Source organism: Rhinolophus sinicus, linkage group LG05 (genome assembly GCF_036562045.2).
Source record: "Rhinolophus sinicus isolate RSC01 linkage group LG05, ASM3656204v1, whole genome shotgun sequence".
Lineage (NCBI taxonomy): Eukaryota > Metazoa > Chordata > Mammalia > Chiroptera > Rhinolophidae > Rhinolophus > Rhinolophus sinicus.
This window is the reverse complement of record NC_133755.1, coordinates 176839572-176863188: the sequence shown is the minus strand read 5'-3', so window position 1 is coordinate 176863188 and position 23617 is coordinate 176839572. Positions and strand designations below refer to the sequence as shown.

Sequence of the window (23617 nt, the reverse complement as noted above, 5' to 3'; positions counted from 1 at the left end):
ATGGCCACCACGGAGGACGCTGCGACCGCCTATTAACCACAGTGCTCCTAAAGCGCAGGCGCATCTACCAGGGAGGCGCAGGTGGGCGGAGTCAAGAGCCGGAAGGGCGCCGGCGCGCGGGCCTTGCCCAGGAACCCGCCCCAGGCGGAACTCGTGGTTGCTGTGCAACTGTTTCCTGGAGACTGTAGCTCTCCCCTCTTACCCTGGCAACTTCCGGTGCTGCTCGCGTCCCTTCTTGCCGCCTCTCCTTGCATCCCGGAATCCCTGCCCTTGGCACGACGTAAACCTCTTTGGCTCCCACGACGCCTTAGCGCCCACCTGCTTCAAAGCCAAACTCCATCGAAAGCTAGGTTGTCCGATCCCGGTCGCGGCCTCCATGTTGACTAACCACGCCTCTCGGACCGTGGGCACCTACACCTACACCAGCCGGCCCCGGCCCCTGCCCTGCCAGCGCCGCCGTTACCGAGACAACCTAACGCAGCCGTGAGTGCGCCTACCTACCAGCCCATGTGCGGTCCCACCTATTCCCCATCCTGGGCCTCGGAAACCTAGCCCTTTCGCCCTGGTAAAATCTGCCTATGCTGCTTTCCCTTCTCTACTCTGCCGAAATAAAATTTCTTCCCTAAAGAACTCTCTCGTGTGGAGGAATGAAGCAAGAAGGGGCCTGGGTAGCCTCCCTTAGTTAACATTTAGGGACAATGAATTGCTGGCAAGATCGATAACATGTACACGGAACCGACTTATTTCACGAAGTTGGAGCCAACTAATGTTTATTGTTGGCCAACTATGTGCCAGGCACTTTACTAGGGGCATTTACATGCTTTTCTTACTTAGTCCACAGCGCTGTGAAGTTAGTTTATAACTGCATTATGCAAATAAGAAAACTGAGGTACAAAAGTGTCACAGTAATCGCACGTCCAAAATGGGAGCCAACTAAAGCTCTTTGCACACCAGTCTTTGATCAGGAATCGGGTTTTCCTTTCATGCTGGACCTCAAATTGTATTTTTACATTAATGAATATTTGCAAGTATTCAAATATCCATATTAGAAAGGACTGCAAACATTATGGTTCTCTTGAAGTTCTTTCTGTAAGCCTCAAATTTTGGAATCAGCAGAACTTCGCAAGAATGAAGGCTCCATGGAAGCAGCAGCCTGTGTGTCTGGTCCACCTAGGACCGTGCCGGAGACATACTAGCAAGCACTCAATACAAACTGTTGAATTAATGGTTGAACATCAGCAATGTGTAACTCTTGATGCTTATTTCAAAAAGAGCCCAAATTCACAATTATTTTATTCTGACAAAGACTTTTTAAAAATAAATACTTATCACTTTTAAGAAAACCAAAATAGAAAATTTAAATTTAGAGAGGGATTATTTATATTATAAAAGGATTCAATTTAAAAAGGGACTCCTTTCAAAAATGCTTTCTGGTGCCTTTAAATGGTTGCTTACTAATCATTACTGTTAAATCTGACCAACAGATGAAATAAGAATCAATGGTGGTTCATTAGGAACTATTTTTTTGTAGCATTAATTGATAAGCAGGTTGCAGGACCTTGCTTATGTTTAGCAAATCTGTTGATTCAGCCATTGGAAGGAGTAGGATATGTATGTGTATTTGATTTCTCAGTTTAAAATTATCCTTAGGGCTGATTATCAATTTACAAAAGTAAAATATGCATGAAGCAAATGAAAAATACAAAATAAGGTTGAATAAAGGCAATGTTAGTTATCTCCTGCCCACCTCTACTCCCATTTCCCTGTTGTAACCAAATTTAACAGTCTTATATTATTATTCTACAACCTCCTTGCTTGTACACACACACACACACACACACACACACACACACATACACACGAGCATACGTACATTTATATAGAAGGTTTAGTTCCAAAATAGAATCATAATACATATATTAATCTGTGATTGGCTTTCTCCCGTTCTACAAGTTCTAATTTCCTTTTTAATTTTATGTATACCTACACATACATATTTATTTTATATAAATATGTTTATCGTTTTTCGTTACCTATCTTAACATTCATGCTCGAGTGCATTCGTAGTGCCCCATCCCCTTCCCTTGCAAACCTGCTCTTCCTCTCCTGCTGTCAAGGTGAATGACCTTGCATGAATGCTTCTGTACTGTTCTCCACCAATGTATGTACAAATGTATTAATATATACATACAGATACACACATATAAGGGCTTTGTCCACCTCCTAGCAATGGTAACATACACAATTCTCAACATCTTCCTTTTCTCACTTAATTCTTTGTGGAAATCTCTCTAATTATTTTTAATAGCATTATCCCCTTGTATGGATATACCATAAGTTATTAAAATTTTCTACTGTTGATAGATACTCAGTTTGCTTCAAGTTTTTACCACAAAGAAGGAGGTTCCAATAAATAACTTTATGTACTGGCCTCTTTATTTTTGAGTTAGATTCCCAGGGTGGCATTGTTAGGTCATGTATATTTTTAATATGAACAGATGGAACAATATACCTTTTCTCCAGAAATGTTTAAACATATCCTTTTCTCTACAGCCTCACCTGCAATAGGTGTTAATGGGTTTTTTATTTCTTTTTGGATTTTGATAGCATAAAAACTAAACCAGAGTTTTTCCTCATTATTAATTAACACTGGGAGGCTTTAATCAAGTAAGGGTTATGTTTGGATTTTTCTGTTCTAACAGATCACTGGCTACAATGTATAGAACAGATTGAGGGAGAAATTTTGTTCCAGACAGTTGAGAAACTTTTACAGTAGTCCAGGTAAAAGATAGTGGGGGCAGTGAGCAAACGATAGATGTGAGAAAGATTTAGGGGGCGGCGGGTAGAATCAATAGCACTTGCTGGATGTAGGGAGTAGGGAAGAAGAATCGTGGATGACTCCACAGCTTCTAGATTAAGGCCATTGTGTGGTTAGTGGTACCATTTAATGAAATAGGGAGCAGTAAAGAAGTAACAACTTGGAGTGGGAAAATGATAATTAGTTCAATTTTGAGGTTGCCTTTGAGATACCTTAGTGAGATGTCATTGAGCACATCAATTGGAGATACATGCCTGGCGCTCAGAGGAGAGTTCTGAGCTAAAGATAAAATTGGGAGTTTCAGGTATATGGGTCACAAGTGAAGCCTTGAGAATGGATGAGGTTGACTAAGGACAAGAGAAGGCTGAGCTCTGAGGAAATCCTCCAGTACAGAAGGAGCTAGCAAACACAGGCCGACAAAGAGAGGTTAGAGGAACACAATCAGAAGAATATGGTTGCATCACAGAAGCTTAGAAAAGAGAGTGCTTCAGTGAAGGAGCAGCCAGCTAAGCTGAAGACTGCGCAGAGGTCAAGTAAGATGAGCAGTGCAGCATGCCTGCGTTTTACGTATGAAGTCTGGTTATCCAATAGTGATTTCAATATATGATTAATAAGCTACTTCCTACCCCTCTGAAAATCACTTCTGATAGAGTACTGTTCGTGGTATATTATAGTTCGATATTTGGTTTCATAACCATAAATAGGATATCATTTAAAGAACTTTAAATGCAAATAACAACTATATTTTTCACTATTGATCATGATGATGCCCAAAATTAAAATTGTATTAATACTGTATTTAAAACAATATAATTTTAAAAGATCTTTAAGGTTAAAGAACAATGAGAAATGTGTTTTTGCCAAGCCTGATTCTATTAATGTAATTCTTTTCAACCCTTGAATCAAACTTTTGTCAGTTCTTTAAGGCAGGCCACTTTTCAGTGTTAAGTGGGCCATTTTCAGTGTTAAGTAGTTAGTATTTTACAGCCCAAATCCAGCTCTGCCACTTACTAGCTAGGTGACTTTCGGCAGATTCTTTTCTGAGTTTACTGTCTCTTCTGTCAAATGGACATCATAGTTCCCAACTTGAAGCTTATTGTGAGCAATAAATAAAATAACCTGTGAAAGGTCCGGTATATAATGAACACTCCATAAATGGCTATCATTTATTTTATGGACTGTGCTAAAACAAAATTCTGTTTTCTTAAAATATTTTCATCTTAGTCTAAGACTTATTAAAAATGAGTTGACTTCATAGATACCAATAGTCTATTAGAGCAGTTATTTAGAATTTGCTGTCTCACAGAGCTGAAGAACCTATGCAATATGGAAACATAATGTATGACAGAAGGGTGATCCGAGGCAACACTTACGCTCTACAAACAGGACCACTGGTAAGTAGAATTCAAATAGCCTAACACAACACAGAGCTTTTCACTACACGTGGTGAAGGACCAGTTTGTTAGTTTCTTTCTTTAAATTTCTAGTCTGTTGCAGACTAAAATAAAATAAATATGGATTACTAGAAAAAAGGGGAAAAAAAGAAAAAGACACGCAAAATACAAGCCTGACAGTGGTTGCCAGAGGCTGGGAGCATGGGGGAATAGGGAGTTATTATTTAATACAGTACAGAGTTCCAGTTTTACAAGATGAGAAGAGTTCTGTAGCTGGATAGTGGTGATGGTTGTACCACAGTGTGAATGTACTTAATACCACTGAACTGTACACTTAAAAATGGTGGTAAGATGATATATTTCATGTGTATATTTTACCCCAAATTGAAATATAGGCCTCAATTTTTTTTAGATTAATAGAACTCTGGAAAACTACTTTAAAAGTTTCTAAACTTTTACTCTCATCTTCTATAATTAAATTGTTACAGACCAATTCAAATAGTTCACAGATATCACTAGTCTGAGGACCACACTTTAAGTAGCACTGATCTTATATATTTAGATTTGTTTAAATTATCTTATACTCCAATACTATTATCATTATCTAATCAAAAATTCTGAATTATGCTTCTTTAATTCACTCAACAAATATTTATTGAGTTTTAGGTCCTGTGCTGGGTACCTAGTATACAGAGATGAGTAAGATGTGGCATGATATTAAGAGTGATGATTTCTTATCACAGAAAAGAAATATAGTTAAGTTAATCTGTAAACACTATATGACATAAGTGCTTAAAACTACATGGAATGATATATGGAATGTTAGACATTCCAAAGCAGTGTACATAAAAACCACGTAGAAAATTCATTAAAAATATGTATGCTTCAGCTATACCCTGGCTCTACTATTAGAACCTCCAAGAGTTGCATCCAGGAATGTGTATTATTAATAAACCTCTCTGGGCAGTTCTGATATAGTCAGTTTAGGGGCCAGCGTTTGGAAACAGCAGCTCAAATGTGTGATACAGACATGTTTCATGTATTTTCTTGTGGCAGTAGCAATGAACACCTTTAAAAGTCTACACCGAGACTTCCTCCAGACAAGCAGGAATTCACCAGTTCCTTCCTATTCCTTCCTCTTACAACTAAAAAACCCTGGACATAACACAACAAACAAACATAGTAAGACTCTGAAAGGTGGAAAGAAGAAAATGGCCTGGCCAGGGACCTCAGGATTTGAACACCATGGTGGTGAGTTCCCTGGCTTTTCTTTTTGCCTCCCACATATCCCATTCAGAGCACTGGAGAAGCCTGCAACCTGGAACCACCAACCCGCATACCCTAAAAAAAAAAAAGCCTGCTCCCTCTATCTAAAAGACTGGGAAAATGGCAGCCTAATAGAACAGAAACCCTTTTACAATATTAGCCCTCCTCCAGCCGAGCACCAATGGAAAAACCTCCCTGCCCTTCCCCATTGCATCAGTGAGGCTGCAGAGGGGAGCTGGACTTCCATCCCCACATGGCAGCAACATTGCACTACTAATCAGTGCTCTCATTCACCCACTGAGGTGGTGCCAACAAGGTGGAGCAGGAAGTTGAACTTCCATCTTCACCCAGGGGCAGTGAAGTGGTAAGAGATGGCATGGTGTCAGCAGAGCCAGGAGGAAGTTGAAGTTCAACACTATCTGGCAGCAACAGGGAGGAACAAGGTGATATAAGGCAGTGCTAGTCAGAGCTCCACTCCTCTGTACCCCAACACTAGCATCAGCAGAGCATAGCAAGGAGCTGAAATACCACCCCCACCAGGCACCAATAAGGCAATACACATTGACCCTTCACTTTCACTGGGATGATGTCCATGGGGCCCAACAGGATATTGAACTTCCATCTCCACCCATGCCTGCGTGCTAAAACAAAAAGAGGTGACTTCCTACTAAAAAGATTAAATAAGATCCAAGGTCTCACAAAATAATACCCAAAATGTTTAGGATACAGTAAAAAAATGCCACACCAAGAACCAGGGCAGTCACAGCTTGAATGAGAAAAATCAATCCAGAGATGACACCAAGATGATTCAGATGTAGGAACCTGACAAGGATTTTAAAGCAGCAATCATAAAAAGTGTTTCAATCAAAAGTGAATATGAATATTCTTGAAACAAATGAAAAAACAAACTCTTAGTAAAGAAATAGAAGATATAAAAATGAACCAAATGGAAAATATAGAACTGAAAAATACAATAACCAAAATAAAATACTCATTGGAGGTGACATAGGAAACAATCAATGAATTCAAAGACAAATAAATGGAAATTATCCAGTCTGAACAACAGATAGAAAACAAAAAAGGGCATCAGAGAGATGAGGATCTATAGCAAACTAACATTCATGTTATCCAAGGCTCTGAAGAAGAGGAGAAAAAGTGTGTAACTGAAAAAATATTTAAAGAAACAGTGCCTGGAAATCCCACAAATTTGGCAAAGGGCATAAACCTATAGATCCAAAAAGTTGATAGATCCCCAAGCAAGATAAGCCCAAAGAAATTCATACCAAGACACATCAAACTCAAATTTCTAAAAACAAAAACTCAAAAGCAACTATAGAGATAGGACACAGTACTGGAAGGGGAACAATTATTTGAATTACTGGATTTCTCATCTGAAAACATGGAGTTCAGAAAGAAGCAGTACAATATTTTTCAAGTCCTGAAAGAAAAGAACTATCAAGCCCTAATTCTAATCCAGTGGAAATATTCTTCAGGAATAAAAAGGAAATCAAGTCATTTTCAGATGAAGGAAAACAAGTGGGTGCCCTACTTTGCTGAGATGGTTGGTGTCAAAAGAGGATTTGTCACCAGCAGACCAACCCTTAAAGAACTGAAGCAAGTTCTCAAAAGAAAGAAAATGTTAACAGAAGGAGGTTTGGGATTTCAGGAAAGAAGATAGAACAATGGAATGAGAAATAAGTGTAAATATGATAAACTCTTTTTCATGTGTTTTAAAAATTATGTTTAATGGTTGAAGAAAAATTATCATCTGATGTAATGCTTAATGTATGTAGATGAAATATTTAAAATTATATTTTCAAAATAGGTCAAATATATTAAAAAATAGGCAAATATGTATTTTAAAATAGGGCAAATTATATTTTAAAAATAGAGGATCTAAATGGACGTAAGTTTTCTACACTTCACCTGAAGTGGTAAAATGTCAGTACTAAATGTTGGCCATGATCAGGTACATAGTATATTGTAGCACCTGGAGCAACTATTTTTTTAAGGTACACAAAGAGATACAGACATAATATTATAGATAGATAAAAAAGGAATTCTAAAATATGGTCAAGCAACCCATAGAGAGGCAAGAAAAAGAAAACAGAAATAAGAAACTAACAAAAACTGTAAAATGGCAAAGCCCTAACATAGCAATAATTGTTATATATGTAAATTATCTGAATAAACCAATTAAAAGACAGAGTTTGGCAGAGTAGATTTAAAAAATTGACCCAACTATATACTGTCTACAAGAAACTCATTTCAATTACAATGATGTAGGTAGATTGAAAGGAAAAGATATACCATACAAACATTAATTTTTAAAAAGTAATGTGGCTAGGGCCAGCCAGGTGGCTCAGGCGGTTGGAGCTCTGTGCTCCTAATGCTGAAGGCTGCTGCTTCAATTCCCACATGGACCAGTGGGCTCTCAACCACAAGGTTGCCTGTTTGACTCCTTGACTCCTGCAAGGGATGGTGGGCTGCACCCCCTGCAACTAACAACAGCAACTGGACCTGGAGCTGAGCAGTGCCCTCCACAACTACAACTGAAAGGACAACAACTTGACTTGGGAAAAAAAATCCTGGAAGTACACACTGTTCCCCAATAAAGTTCTATTCCCCTTCCCTAATAAAATCTTTAAAAAAAAAAAAAAAAGTAATATGGCTATATTAATATCAGATAAAGTAGACTTCAGGGAAAACAGGATTCCCAGGGACAAAGAGGGACATTATGGTAAAAGGGTCACAATATACCAAGAAGACATAGCAATCTTAAATGTGCATGCACCAAACAACAGAGCTTGAAAATACATGAAGTAAAAACTGATAAAAGTAAAATAAATAGACAAATCAACAATTTTAGTTGGGGACTTCAGTGTCTTCTCAGACAATCAGCAAGGATGTAGAACTAGACAACACTGTCAACCAAAATGTTCTATATAGAGCATTTCACCTGACAACAACAGAATACATACTTCTTTGAAGCACCTGTAAAATATTCACCAGGAGAGAACATACCCTAGGTCATCAAACAAATTTCAATACATTTAAAATAATTGAAATCATACAGAATATGGTTCTCTGACCACACTGGAATCAAACTAGAAATCAGTAATGGAAGATAACAGGAAAATCTTCAAACACTTGAAAATTAAGCAGTATACTTTCAAATAATCCATAGAGGAGCATTAAAGGAAATTTTGAAAAAATACTTAGAACTGAATGAAAATACAGCATACCAAAAGTGTGGGATGCAGCCAAAAGAGTGCTGAGAGGGGGGAAAAAGACCTTAAATAAAAAATCCAAGGTCCTAACTCAATAAACTGGAAAAAGATGAGCAAAATAAACCCAAAGTAAGCAGAACAAAGAAAATAAAGATAAAAGTAGAAATCAATTAAATTTAAAAAATCAATAGAGAAAAATCAATGAAACCAAAAGTTGGTTCTTTGAAAAGATCAATAAAATTGATAAACTTCTAGTAAGACTGTCAGAGAAAAAAGAGAAACAAGTAGTATATATCACGTCTGAATATCAGGATATAACTACAGATTCTGCATCTATTAAAAGATTAAAAGGATAATGATTAAATACTACAAACAAATATACACATGTAAATTCAACAACAGAGATGAAATGGACTAATTATTCAAACTACAAGCTACCAAAATTCACCTAACATGAAAGTTTCTGAATAGTCCTATAACTGTTAAGGAAACTGAATTTCTTATTTAAAAGGTTTCCCAAAAAGAAATCTCCAGGCCCAGATGGTTTCAGTGAAGAATTCTACCAAACATTTAAAAAAAGAATTTGCATTAATTCTATACAATCTTTTCCAGAAAATGAAAGAGGGAACACACCCCAACTTACTTAATGAGGCCAGTATTACCCTGATACCCAAATCAAACAAAGATAATAATAACAAAACAGTAGGCTAAGGGGAGTGGCCGGGTGGCTCAGGTTGATAGAGCGCAATGCTCATAATACCAACATGGACCAGTGAGCTGCACCCTCCACAACCTGACTGAGAACAGTGGCTTGACTCGGAGTTGGGGGGGTGGAGGGGGAGAAGGGGATAAAAAAAACAATAAGCTAATAGCTATCAAGAATGTAGACACAAAAATCCTCAACAAAATATTAGCAAATGAAATCCAGCAATACATAAAAAAAGCTACCGTGTTTCCCCGAAAATAAGACCTAGCCGGATAGTCAGGTCTAATGCGTCTTTTGGAGCAAAAATTAATGTAAGACCCAGTCTTATTTTACTATAAAACCGGGTATAGTATAATATAATATAATATAATACCAGGTCTTATATTAATTTTTGCTCCAAAAGACGCATTACAGCTGAGTGTCCAGCTAGGTCTTATTTTTAGGGAAACACGATATATATTAGAACATGACCAAGTAGGATTGATTCCTGGAATGCAAGGGTGTTCCAGCATTTGTAAATCACCATATCAACAGGTTAAAGAAGAAAAATCCCATGATCATATTCATTGATACAGAAAAAGTATTCAACAGAATTCAACACTCATTTATAATAAACACAACAAATTAAGAATTGAGGGGAATTTTCCTAGCTTGATGAAGAGCATCCACAAAATACCTACAGCAAATATCATACTTAATGGTGAAAGAATGAATGCTTTTCCCTTAGACTGGGAACAAGGCAAGGATGTCCACTCTCACCACTCTTACTCAACATAGTCCTAGGAGTTCTAGCCACTGTTAGACCCAGATCAGAAAGAAAGAAAGAGAACTGACTCTAATTACAGATGATGTGATTGTCTACACAGAAAATCCCATTGAATCTACAAAAAGACCTAGAACTGATAATTGAGTTGAGCAACATTGCAGGATACAAGATCAACACAAAAGTTAGTCATATTTCTGTATACTGGAAAAGAACAAGTGGAACACAAAATTTTAAATGCAATACCATTTACAATCACTTCAAAACCCTGGAATACCTAGTTATAAATCTGTTATAACAAAACATGTATAGGATTTGTAAGATAAAAATCACAAAATGCTAATGAAAGAAGTTAAAGACAAGCTAAAGAAATGGAGAGACACAGCATGTGCATGGACTCATCACATAGCGTAGCAAAGACTGACCACAGTAAAGATGTTAATTCTCCCCAAATTGATCTATAAGCATAACACAATTCCTATCAAAATTCCACCAAGATTTATGTAGATTTAAACAAGCTTATTCTAAAATTTATATGGAAAGTGAACTAAAATAGTTAAATGTTTTGTAAAAGAATTAAATGGGAAGAACCACTCTACCCTATCTTAAGACTTACTGTATATAATATTAGTGATTGTATCAAACCAGGGTGGTATTGGTGGAAAAACAGATACATGGAGCAATGGAACAGAATAGAGAACTCAGAAATATACCAGCTCATATACCATGTTTCCCCGAAAATAAGACTTAGCCGGACAATCAGCTCTAATGCGTCTTTTGGAGCAAAAATTAATATAAGATCCGGTATTACATTATATATTATATTATATTATATATTATATTATATGATGTTATACCTTGCATTACATTATACCTGGTATTATATTATATCCGGTTTTATAGTAAAGTAAGACTGGGTCTTATACATTAATTTTTGCTCCAAAAGATTCATTAGAGCTGATTGTCCGGCTAGGTCTTATTTTTGGAGAAACATGGTACACCCAACTAATTTTTGACAACTGGACAAATGCAATTCAGTGAAGGAAAGATTGCTTTTCAACAAATGGTGTTGGAGCAATTGGACAAATTGGGGAAGTTAAATGAACCACGACCTAAACCTTACACCATGTACAAAAATTAATTCAAATGGATCATGGGTTTAATTTTCAAATGTAAAACTATAAACTTTTAAGGAAAAAAATCTTCAGAATCTAGGGCTAAGCAGAGTTCTTAGATATGACACCCAAAGCACAATCCAGAGAAGAAGACATGATAAATTGGACTTCATGAAAATTGAAAACTTTAAGAGGACAAACAGACAAGCTACAAATGAAGAAAATATTTGCAAACCACATAGCCAATAAAGGTCTTATATGTGTTTGGAATATATAAACAACTCTCAAAAGTAAAAATAATAATTCAATTAGAAAAAGGTCAAAAGATATGAACATATATTTCACCGAAGAAGAGATGTAGATGGCAAATAAACACATTAAAAAAATGTATCAACCTTATTAGTCATTTGGGAAATGCAAATTAAAACCACAACTACACAACTGTGAGAAAAGCTAAAAAAAAAAATTTTTTTTTAATTGTATTGGGGAATATTGGGGAACAGTGTGTTTCTCCAGGGCCCATCAGCTCCAAGTCGTTGTCCTTCAACCTAGTTGTGGAGGGTGCAGCTCACTGGCCCATGTGGGAATTGAACCGGCTACCCTCGCGCTCTAACCAACTGAGCCATCCAGCCTCCCTAAAATTTTTAAATAGTGATAATAATAAGTGCTTGTGAGGATGTGGAGCAACTGGAACTCTCGTACATTGGCGATGAGAATGTAAAATGGCACATCCACTCTAGAAAATTGTTCAGTAGCTACTTATTAAAACTAAGAAGCATTTACCTTTTGACTCCACAGTTGCACTCTTTATCCCAGAGAATGGGAACTTATATTAACATATAAACTTGTACATGATTGAACATTAATAGCAGCTTTATTTGTATAGCCAAAAACTGAAAACACATCCTAAGTGTCTTTCAGTAGGTAAATGGTTAAACAAACCTGGCACATCTGTACAATCAAGTACTTACTACTCAGTTACAAAAAGACTGAACTATTGATACACTTAACATCCTAGATGGATATCAGACAGAGCATTTTGCTTAGTGAAAAAAGCCAGTCTCTAAAGTTTATGTTCCTTGTATATAACATTCTCAAAAAGACAAAACTACAGATGGAGAACAAATTAGTGGTTGCCAGGGGACAGGGACAAAGGTGGGACTTGTATAAAGGAATGAAACAGGCCTCTATATTGACTGTGGTGGTGGTTACAAATCTGTGGTAGGGATAAAATCACATGGAACTATATACACAGACACAAACACAAATCAATGCATGGAAAAAATGTGAAAACTGAATAAGATCTATTAATATTTTACTAGTGTTAATTTCCTGATGTTGATGTTAACGCTACAATTATATAAAATGTCACCATTGGAAAAAAGTGGGTGAAGGGTACACAGGACTCTATCTACTGTTTTTGCAAACTCCTGTGAGTTATTTCAAAATAAAACTTTTTAAAATATATTTTAACTAGACCCTGAAACAGTTAAGTTGGGCAATGTGTTTCTAAAATGAACTTGTTTTATTTATGTTACTCCCAAATCATTCAAGAGTTGATGCTTAACATGCCCCACTTAGCCACAGGTATGTTCTAAGAAATGCATCTTTAAACGATTTCATCATTGTGCGAACATCACAGAGTGCGCTCATGCAATCCTGGATGGTAGCGCCTACTACACACCCAGGCCATGTGGCATAGCCTATTGCTCCTGGGCTACAAGCCTGTAGAGCACATGACTATATGAAACAACACGAGATTAAGTCACGCACAAGGGAAAATGATGCAATTAAGAGACACTGTAAACACGAGATATATAGGGCTGATACCAGCATAACACAGCATACTGTGTTACAGCAAACATTTTTTTGTAAGTAGAAAGAGTAGATTCTAAAATAACAATAAAAGGTATAGTGTGGTAAACACTTAAACCAGTAACAGTCATTTATTACCATAATAAGTGTTATGTGCTGTATATATTGTGCTATACTTTTATACAACTGGCAGTGCTATACATTTGTGTACAACAGCATCACCACAAACGTGAGTAATACATTGCACTACAATGTTACAAAGTGACAGTGTTACAATGTCACTAGGTGATAGGAATTTTTCAGCTCCATTATAATCTTATGGGACCACCATCATATATGTGGTCCATCATTGACCAAAATGTTGTTATAGCTCATGACTGTAATTCTGTTCCATTAAGAAAATGGAAATAAATCAAGCATATTTATAATAATGTAGAATATATACACAAAGAAAAAAAGCCAGGTGGCTGGTTAGCTCAGTTGGTTAGAGCAAGGTGCTCTTAACAACAAGGTTGCCGGTTCAATCCCCACATGGGCCACAACTAGATTGAAACAACTGCTTGACTTGGAGCTGATGGGTCCTAGAAAAACACACTTAAATTTTAAAAAGTTAAAAAAAAAATTCTTCACAAAATGATACTAGTAATTGTATTAGAAAAATGGAATTATACATGACGGGTGGGGGGTAAAGTGGCTGTATTATTTTAAAATAAAAGGAAATGATTAACTATGTACGGGAAGAGCTATTCCATGTCAGGTATTGTTAGGCTTGTTACATCTCATTTGATTTGTTCCTTACAACCAAAACCGTAGATAGGTGCTGTCGGTATTCCTATTGTACAGATGCTAAAACTGAATGTCTGAAAACTTAGGTTATTAGTCCAAGCTTTACTAATCCTAGTAATCAATAAATCGAAGACTTGGAACTTGAGCTTCAGAGCCAGTGCTCTTCTTCCCACTATATAATGCAAATATGGGGAAAGTGTGTGACGGATGTTACACTAGAAAAATAGTGTAAAAAGCATGGTATCATCACGACTTCAAAACCTACACGTTTCAATGACAATAGCCATTGCATTAGGGTATTGATTATAGGGTTACATTGCCATTTCAGGTAAAATGTTCTTAGAATTCTGATTTTAAATATTAAAGTACCTTCATGTTTCCCCACTGTTTTCATATTTGCCTTGAGATAAGACAGATTTACTAGAGAATGTTTTCAAAATGAGATGCAGATACAAAATCAAAGACCTCCAAATAGTGCAAACTACTGTGAATAATTACATTTTTAATCCCTTAGCTATTGTTTCATGCACTTGGACAGGCTTTGTTTGGACTAGAGATATTTTCTTTGTGAACTAAAACATTTTTTAAGGAAATCCTGTCCAAGTAAAATTCAGATTTAAAAAAAAATTCTAATGCTTTTCAATTTCTTAACTGCATATTAAAATTTATTATAACTAAATGGTTACATAAGTATACTAGGTTACTAGGCACAAGAGGAATTCATGGTAAAAATACTTGAATGAGGAAGAATAGTTCATTAGATAAGATTCTGTACCCATGTATCCCAGTTAACAGTCACACTTTGCAGTTACTTTTATGTGTTGTCAGACACCTTTATAATTATCTGGGTAGCTCAAATAAAATCTTAATCACCAGGTGACTGATAATCAGGAAGCCAAAGATGGCAGGCGCTTTTACACTATCCAGGAATCACTTTTGGAGTGACAGCTCTATGTAAGAGGAATATCTTCTAAACTTGAGATGCTTTTTCTGTCACTCTGTCTGGGCAGCCTGGGAGTATAGAGATTCAGAGACAACAGCAAGCTAAGAAGAGGGCTCTTGCCAGAAAACGAATCCAAGAGCAGTTCAGACCACAAACGCCGGAACCTGTGGAAGGCAGAAAGCATGTGGATGTGCAAACAGGTGTGTGACCGTTGGCATCGTGGCTCCTGGGCTTGCTCGGGTTTCTAAGTCCTTTTTTATTTGACCTCTATATTATGTACGTAGCTATTATGCTATCCAGTACTTCTCCTGTGAGTTGGTAGAAGAAGTCCATTCATTAAGAAAATTCAGACTGGGGGCAGTGGGTTAGCTCAGTTGTTTAGAGCACGATGCTCTTAACAAGGTTGCCGGTTTGATCCCCACATGGGCCACTGAGCTGCGCCCTCCACAACTAGATTGAGACAACTACTTGACTTGGAGTTGATGGGTCCTGGAAAAACACACTTAAAATAAATAAAAGTTTTTTAGAAAATTCAGACTATGTATTACTATTATTATATTGGGTATACAAGGAAGTGTGAGATGGGTTTTTAAAAAAGTAATAACAATTTTATGACCAGATTCTCCCTTAGCCCTTTTCACATAGTTACTTTCAAACTGGGATTAGTTCTCATTTTTATAGCCCAACATGAATCATGGCTGGACTTCCAGGAGAGGAGAGCAATGTAGTTTCTATTTTGGCATTTTATTTGTCTTTTGAGAAGAGTAAACCCTTCAGCTCTAGGTCCTCATCCTCTCTCACCATGGCCTCTGCTGTTCTCTCCTTTGTTCTCCTTTCACGTTGCATATTCCCCAGAGCCACTCAGGCTCTTCTAGGCCAGTGCCAGGCTTTCCCTACTTGTCTAACTGTTCTCAGCTAGCGAGGCCTCCTGGACCTATAGGGTCTAGCTGTGTCGTTAACAGAATCTTGGTATTCAGACTGTACTTGGTGTTTTCCTTGGACCGATGTAACACTCAGGATTCACCTTGCTCCCTGCCAAGATGGTGAGTGAATTCATCAGTTATTTCTGAGTAGTAAGAGTGAAAGGAAAAGAACCATTCCATGCTCTTTCCCCTACCTTGAGGCCAAGCCTCGAATGACTGTGTCTGTGATTAGCCAGTATAGTTGTAATTCTGCGAGAGCTAAATTTGAATGTTTATTTCTACCATCAGAATATTAAGTGATACAAGAGCAGCTGCCTTTTAACTATTTCCTGTATCTCAGAGACTATGCCAGGTCCTGGACCTATGTATCTCCTTTATTATTTCAAACACATGTGACAGATAATTATGATCCCTTTTACAAAGAAACTGAGGCCCAAAGAGGACGTAATTTGGCTAGGTCCTATGTTCCACATCTGACTGCAGGTCTCATGTTCTTTGCGTGATACCACACTGCCCTGGCCTCATATATATTTCCCAAGGTGAAATTTGCTTTTATATATCTATTTATAATCTATAGGCTAGAGGGAGCATCAAGTAACATGGTAACGTGGTGCATAATTTTTTTAAATATCCAGGAATTTTCAAATCTTTATACGTTTACTCTCTTAGGACTCAATTACATAGATTATTAACTTTCCATTCCCTATTACACTTTGCATCTTACATACATGGTTTTAAGTTCTTCTTTAGTTTTATTTTTAAACACAAAGCTCAGTGCTTTCTTGACATTCAATAAATATTCTAGCCTGACTGACTCTATGGTCTTCCAAATATATAAAAATGCTTAGTACAATATGTGAATTGAACCCCACATTTGAGTGTTTTCTTCCCAAGACTTATTTTCTGATCCATTTAATGCTATTTTGAAGAAACTGAAGTTTCAGATACACACATAATCTTGAAATAGACCAGAATTTCAAAATCGATGTATATGGTATTCTCTTAGAATTATACCTTGAAGAAATTGCTGACCGCATAATAGAAGTTGATGTGGAATGCCAAACAGATGCGTTTTTGGACAGACCACCAACACCACTCTTTATTCCTGCCAAAACTGGCAAAGATGTGGCCACCCAAATACTAGAAGGAGAGGTACAGTATATTATTTGGACTTCCCTCTATCTTCATTATAAATAAGTAAAGTTAGGTCTAGTTAAAAGCTTAATATGAGTGCAAACCACTATACAATCAGAAAGATTCTACTTACTAGATTTCTTTCCAAATGTGTCTCTAAAAGTTTTATCATGAAATACTCAGAAATGTTTTTAAATACCATGTTCTGATTTCCCCTCTTTGCTGATCAGAAATGAAAATCATTAGAAATGTTTTTAGAGTATTTATACATTTGAAATGTATGTGTCTGCATACTTGCCTAATGTATAAATATAAGTAGATTTGTACCAAATAAGGAAAAATAATACCTCTGGTAGAAAAGATTCTATTATTAGCTGCTTAGAGATTACATAAATTTTATGAAGATAATCTGCGTTTAAAAAATTCTAAAATAATTACATTTTCATAATCAATGTGGAATGTATAAATTGGCCAGTTTATGAAATTGAAGAAGAGAAGGCAATGCTTATGTGTATAATGACTTAAATGAGGTGTAAGACTTGAAGGAACTTGAAAGAACTGTCATTGATAATGAGAAATAAGTCTTCATAAATTACACAAAAAGTATATTTGCCTCTAAATCTTGGAGATGAATCGCCATAATAGCCATTATTCTTGTTCCTTAGTTTTTTCAAACTGTTACCAAAAACAGCGAGTAAAAATTGAGCAGGAAAGGCAAGGAATAAAAAAGACAAGGACATTTCCCTTGGGTTTCAGAGTTTGATCTTAAAATTGTTGAGTATCAGGGTTCATTTGATGACTGTGTAGGTCTTTTTATAACTGACAATTTTTACCTGTAAACAAAATGCTATTCTGTGTGCTTTACAGGGCTGTTTGGAGGATTGGAAACCATAAATAAAGCACCCGCATGGTGTTTCATACACAAAAGACACTGAATATATAGTATCTTGTTATTGCTACTGTTCTGGATATTTTTTCTTTGAGCAGTTGGTTCATGATTATAATTTGAAATTTGCTTTGTTTTGTGCGTTTAAGCTCTTTGACTTTGACCTTGAAGTTAAACCAATGTTAGAAGTTTTGGTGGGAAAGACTATTGAGCAGTCTCTTCTGGAAGTAATGGAAGAGGAAGAGTTGGCTAATCTACGGACCAGTCAGTTTGTGTATGAAGAGTTACACAATGTCGAACTTGCTGAAATTCAGAGGCTTGAAGAGCAAGAGAAACGACACCGAGAGGAAAAAGTATAGAATTCTATTTTTCTTTTTTAGACAGTCATTTGGGTATTTAACAGATTATATTCAAAATTACATGTGGCGTGTCATAGAGCTAACGATCTTTGGAAAATGTTAGAAAAGACCTATAGTATTTGTTGTTCAGTATTTGTTGATCTATTGTTCTCCTGTTCTATAGATCATAGATCTTTCATGAAACGAATTACATCTTTTAAATTCCAGCATATATAAATGTACCCAGAGTTCCAAAAAGTTCCTAAATGGAATAATTTAAATTACATATGTCCCAACTGAAAAGGACTCTTAAATATCAAAAGTCCTAATGAAAGAAATGCATCAGTTTGCCATGAGTCAGTAGCAGAAAAGGTGGAAGGAAAAAGTGGAATAAATCTGAGAGACGTGAGGGATAAGCAGAAGAGGATCTGGATAGAATCCTGGGTCTTTTCTCAGTGGCCTGGCCTTTCTCTATACCCTTAAGGATACACCAGAACCACTTGGGTCCTTATAGAATATTTCTTAGATTATAGGTTTTTAGAATCTTTAGTAAGAAAAGTTTTAGAATCCAGTTTTTAAAATATGCCAATAACCTCTAATTAGGAACCACTAGGCTCAGTCGTCTTTAAGGGTCTTTCTAAGTCTGGCAATAACTGTCACCCTATCTTGTACACTGAAATAATAAATTATAAAGAAGTGCCTGAATACCTAAAAGAATTAAAATAACTTCCCAAAGAGTCCAACTTACTACACAGAAAGTCTTAGTTGTTGGGATATCCTACTCAATATCTACTCAAATGGACTTTCAGTTTTCCTCCAAAATGAATAATTGTGTAAAGAGCATAAGGCTTATGGTAAAGATGGTACAAATGCAGGACTATTTATTTACAATATAAAATGAACACTAACAAAATTAGCTTTGTTGAATTAATCAGTGAAATCTTTATGAAACAATACTTATTTGTTAGTTTATTTACTTTTAGGAAATATATTATGAAAAAAAGAATACAAATCATCTAGATTTATATTTGCTTAAACTTTGAAAATAGACTTAATTAGAAAATATATTAATGCTCCCACTTCTACATGGGAGTAGAGAAGACGGTTCATTAGCTTTATAGATATATATGGTCTACAAGAAGTAACAACAAAAAAAGAGAGGTTTTATAATTTTTAGAACTTTCTGAATTTAAAGAATCGTTACAAATGAGACAATTCACTGGCCCAAGTTCTTTACTGAAGACGTCTAAGCAACTAATTTTCTTATCAGCAATACTTTATGATACTAAGTAAAAATACATATCACTATTATAATCCTTTGATACCATCCATATAGTCAAACATGTATACCTTGAAATTGTTTTACTTGAAAATGGATCAGGAGATGCATTTTACCTTAAGCTCCAGCTCTTTCCTGAGTTCAGTACCGACTAGTTGTTGGAATTCATTAAAACCTTGATGAAAAATATGAATCTTTAATAGACACCTTGCTGTCCATTTTTTGATACGAATGCGAGTGGAAAGTCTTCCACTCACTAGCATCAGTAGTTGGGGAGGCCGTAATAGCTCAGTAACCATCGGTGAGAGTGTTTTTCTCTGGGCAGGAACGTCGGAAGCAGCAGCAGTGGGACGTGGTGCACAAGCGCAGTGAGACCTCACAGAAAATCGCTGCCCGGGCGTTCGCGCAGTGGTACCTGGCCGACCTGCTCCCTTCTGTTTTTGGCAGCCTCAGGGATGGTGGCTACTTTTTTGATCCCATTGAAAGAGGTTTGTGGAGGTTTTTATTAGATTAACTCTGTTAAAATCTAATAGTTCAAATTTATCTCATGCCCTTTTGTATTTTGAATTGGAATCTTTCTCTGAAGCAAATTAAAAAGCCAATTATAGTTGTTTTAAGTAAATGCTGTTACTAGTAAGTGTATTATAAAGATCTTGATTTTAGGATGTTAGTTTGTCTTTATGGAGAAGCAACATTGGATAGTAGAAAGAAACATGGACTTCATGTCAAAAACTTTGAGTTTGGGTCCTACTTTCATCATGAACAAGCTTTATGACCTTCAGTTACCCTATGTGTGAAATGAGGATTATTTAAGGAATTAACTGTCATAATATATATGAAACTTTTGTAAGCTGTAAAGCACTATTATGTGTCAGTTGTTACTTTTCCTAAGCTGATTTCCTATTCTAATAAAAAACCCTTTGGGGGCAGCCAGCAAGGTTGTTTTTAGTAATTAGGCTTACATGATCCATGGGCTGTTTTAGGTGTTGGAGATCTGATCTCTGCCTTTACAGAACCCATACCACAGCTGTTAGCTGCCTGTTAGCATCCCCTCAGAGCCACCTCTCCTCAGCTAGTCTGGCCAAATGAAGGGTAAAGGTTGCCATTTTCTCACTGCCACCCTCCTTTGTCGGACTCAAAAGTGCTTGAGTCCACAAAGCTTTGTGCATGGGTCCTATTTCAGGTGGTCCTGTTGTAGTTGGGGGCAGATGTTAGTAATGTTAATTTTCACTGATTACATATTCAATTCAATACATAGAGGTCAGATTACAGACAAATATTATTAGTTTATATTATATTGTACTTCCTAATTTATATAGTGTTTTTCATACACGATGCCATTTGACCCTCCCAGTAACCCTGAGGACTGGATAGGGCAGATTAATGCCCATTTTTCAGAAGTAGAAATGGAAGCTTAGAGCTTTGCTCCTGAACGCTCACTCAGGCAGGGAAGCCTTTAGTTCTCAGACCAACCAGAACTTGGACTCAGGCCCAGTGCTCTTGCCATGCTGCCTGGCCACCTTCTTGCTGTTTTAGTCACAGACACCAGCAACCTTTTGTTCTCATGAATTTCTGAAAGTTATAGATCATTTAAAAGACTATAAATGAGATTCATGCCTACCGTGTTTCCCCAAAAATAAGACCTACCTTGAAAATAAGCCCCAATTAAGATCTCAGCCCAATGGACGCATTTAGTACATTATGACGATGTTCCAGAAGAAGATGACGTGACTGTGTTTGAATAAATGTAGATTGTTGTACATGAAAAAATAAGACATCCCCTGAAAATAAGCCCTAATGTGGCAAAAATTAATATAAAACCCGGTCTTATTTTCGGGGAAACACAGTAGCTTAAAATTATTTATAGTAGTGAATATAATATTCTATCATACTATGTCACCTGTTGAAAAATAAAAATTAGATGCTTGCCCCCAAAAAAGCCATTTGGGAACATTAAAATGTATATTGTAATGGACCATATCTTTAAAAGGCTTATACAGTAGTAGAGTAGATTTCTATTTCAGTTTGAACAAATTTTATCACTAACGGAAACACCTGCTTTCTGACCCATTTCTAGATAGCCTTGCTCTCAGATGCCCTCTGACCTGTATCCTCTGAGTCTTGATCAGCTGCTGTTAAGGCCCAGGCTTCAGGTGGGGGCATTCTTTTTACAGGCATCACTCCATCCCAGGTTGGCAGTGCATTTAGATTGCACATCCCCACCCCACACCCCACCTCCGTGACCCATCGTAGATTGCACCTATAAAGTCAGCTCTAAAGGCTTTGGCTCCAACGAAGGCCAGTTTTTAAAATACTATTTCTACTGCAATAGAAAGGAAATGGACCCGAACATATATAGAGAATATAGCAAAAGTAATGCTGTATGAGTCTGTTTAGCATTTTGTGTTAAGAAAACAAATGTTGATGTATCTGTAACATTAGGGGGAAATCACAGATTCTTCCTATCTATAATGATTCATAAAAATTACTTAATGATTAAAATTAATTTTTTATTTATCATAGATATTGAGATAGGATTCCTTCCATGGCTAATGAATGAAGTTGACAAAACGATGGAATACACCATGGTGGGAAGAACAGTCCTTGACAGTATGTTCTTTTATTTAAGTCATCTCTAAAATTTTTCAGTAGAAAGAATAAATAGAAACATGTTAATTTTACAGTTTTAGTTCTTAATTTTTCAGCATATCAATTACATTAACAAAGGTGCAGATTTTTATCAATATTATTTTTGGATCTTCTATAATTTGATCAGAATTAATATCTTTTGTCATTACTTCATAAATGATATCTTGTTAAAACAGGCATTGAATATAATTCATATTCATTAAGTAGCACAGAAGTCAAGTACGCTGACTTTATATAAAAGGTTATGATATAGGGGAGAGGTGAGGTCTGGTGACTGTTTTATACTCATCTATAAGTCAGCATTATAACTACTAAACTCCAAAAAAAAAAATCACAGTGACTTCTGTAATACAATTTTTCAGTGTTAATTCGTGAGGTGATTGAGAGGAGACTGACCACGTATGAGCATAAGGAGAAGCAGCAGCCTCCGAAACCTGAGAACGGGCTCGGCGGTCCTGGAGCGATGAGAGACCCACTGGTGGGCGACGAATTCCCGGAACAAAACGCATCCCAGTCACAGAGATCACTTCCGGATAGAGACCCTCTGCAAAGAACACTATATGACGAAAGTTATATGGAGAAAATGTCACCCCAAGAAAGGATGCTTATGGAAGAAGAAGATGATGAAACAATAGAAACGAAGAAATTCTCAGGGAGGGAAGAACTGTCACAACCGAGCGAAGTTTGGGAGCCATGAAACCTATCAACAGTATTGCAGTCAATCAGGTAATGATGCACGAATCCTCCCAGGCTATGGAAATTAGGTTGTATTTAGTCAACATGTCTTTTTTGTGTCATGGACTGGGCAAATCAAATATTCTGAAATAATAAAACTAATAAAAAGTGAAACTTAAGTACTTCGTTTATTTAATAGAATATCTAGACGCTATATTGTAACTCTGAGAATTATGCTTAATTACAAGCTTCCCATTATCACTATATACAACTAACAAATATATTTTTCCTTAATCTTTCTAATTTGTGGGTTAGTTATTTTTTTTGTTATCAGTGCTATCAGCCACTGAGCTTTTCTTCTCTGTAGGAAAACTGTGTAACTCACTCTATGAAAGAATTCCTAAACATATTTACTAAAAGCTGTATGTAGTGCACCCTCCTTTAAGGGCCAAGAAAAATATACTTGTATTTGTATAACATTAAACAAATAGTTACCCCTTCCATCTCCAATATTCAAATAAGGCACAAGGGATTCTGTGACTTAATAATATGCTCTCATCTATTTTTTCACATTTCTGCTATTAAAAAATTTCAGGCAATGTCAATAAAGCTAAAATCCATACTCACCCTATGCAAGTCCACTCCCTTCCTCAAAGATAACCACTGTTATTAATTAGGTGAGTACCTTTTATGCCTTTTGGAAGATATTTATATATGTATATATTTGAACACCTAGAAATGCATGGGTTGATTTTTCTTTATATAAATATAAAATGTATTGTTTGCATTTTTCACCTAACGGTATATCTTAGACCTTTCAACATTTGTACATTTAAATATCTTTTAAACACATGGTAAGATGTTACATATTGTGACTGTATTATAGTATAGGGAATT

The 23617-nt window shown here is 36.3% G+C and overlaps 1 protein-coding gene across 1 annotated transcript; it reads left to right on the top strand.

The window, feature by feature from the left end:
• Positions 1-22894, top strand: RSPH3 (radial spoke head 3). Its single transcript, XM_074333969.1, has 9 exons — positions 1-21; positions 59-483; positions 4125-4212; positions 14904-15036; positions 16766-16911; positions 17929-18132; positions 19722-19884; positions 21920-22006; positions 22408-22894. Exons 1-9 carry the CDS (start codon positions 1-3, stop codon positions 22740-22742), a joined length of 1602 nt encoding a protein of 533 aa, XP_074190070.1. The 3' UTR covers positions 22743-22894.
• The last annotated feature ends 723 nt before the right edge of the window (positions 22895-23617 follow it).

Excerpts from the sequence above, each read along its gene's own strand:
- RSPH3 (XM_074333969.1), top strand. The coding sequence starts at position 1 with ATGGCCACCACGGAGGACGCT. Across the intron at positions 484-4,124 it reads CGAGACAACCTAACGCAGCC|AGCTGAAGAACCTATGCAAT; the intron begins GTGAGTGCGCCT and ends GCTGTCTCACAG. Across the intron at positions 19,885-21,919 it reads TTTTGATCCCATTGAAAGAG|ATATTGAGATAGGATTCCTT; the intron begins GTTTGTGGAGGT and ends TATTTATCATAG.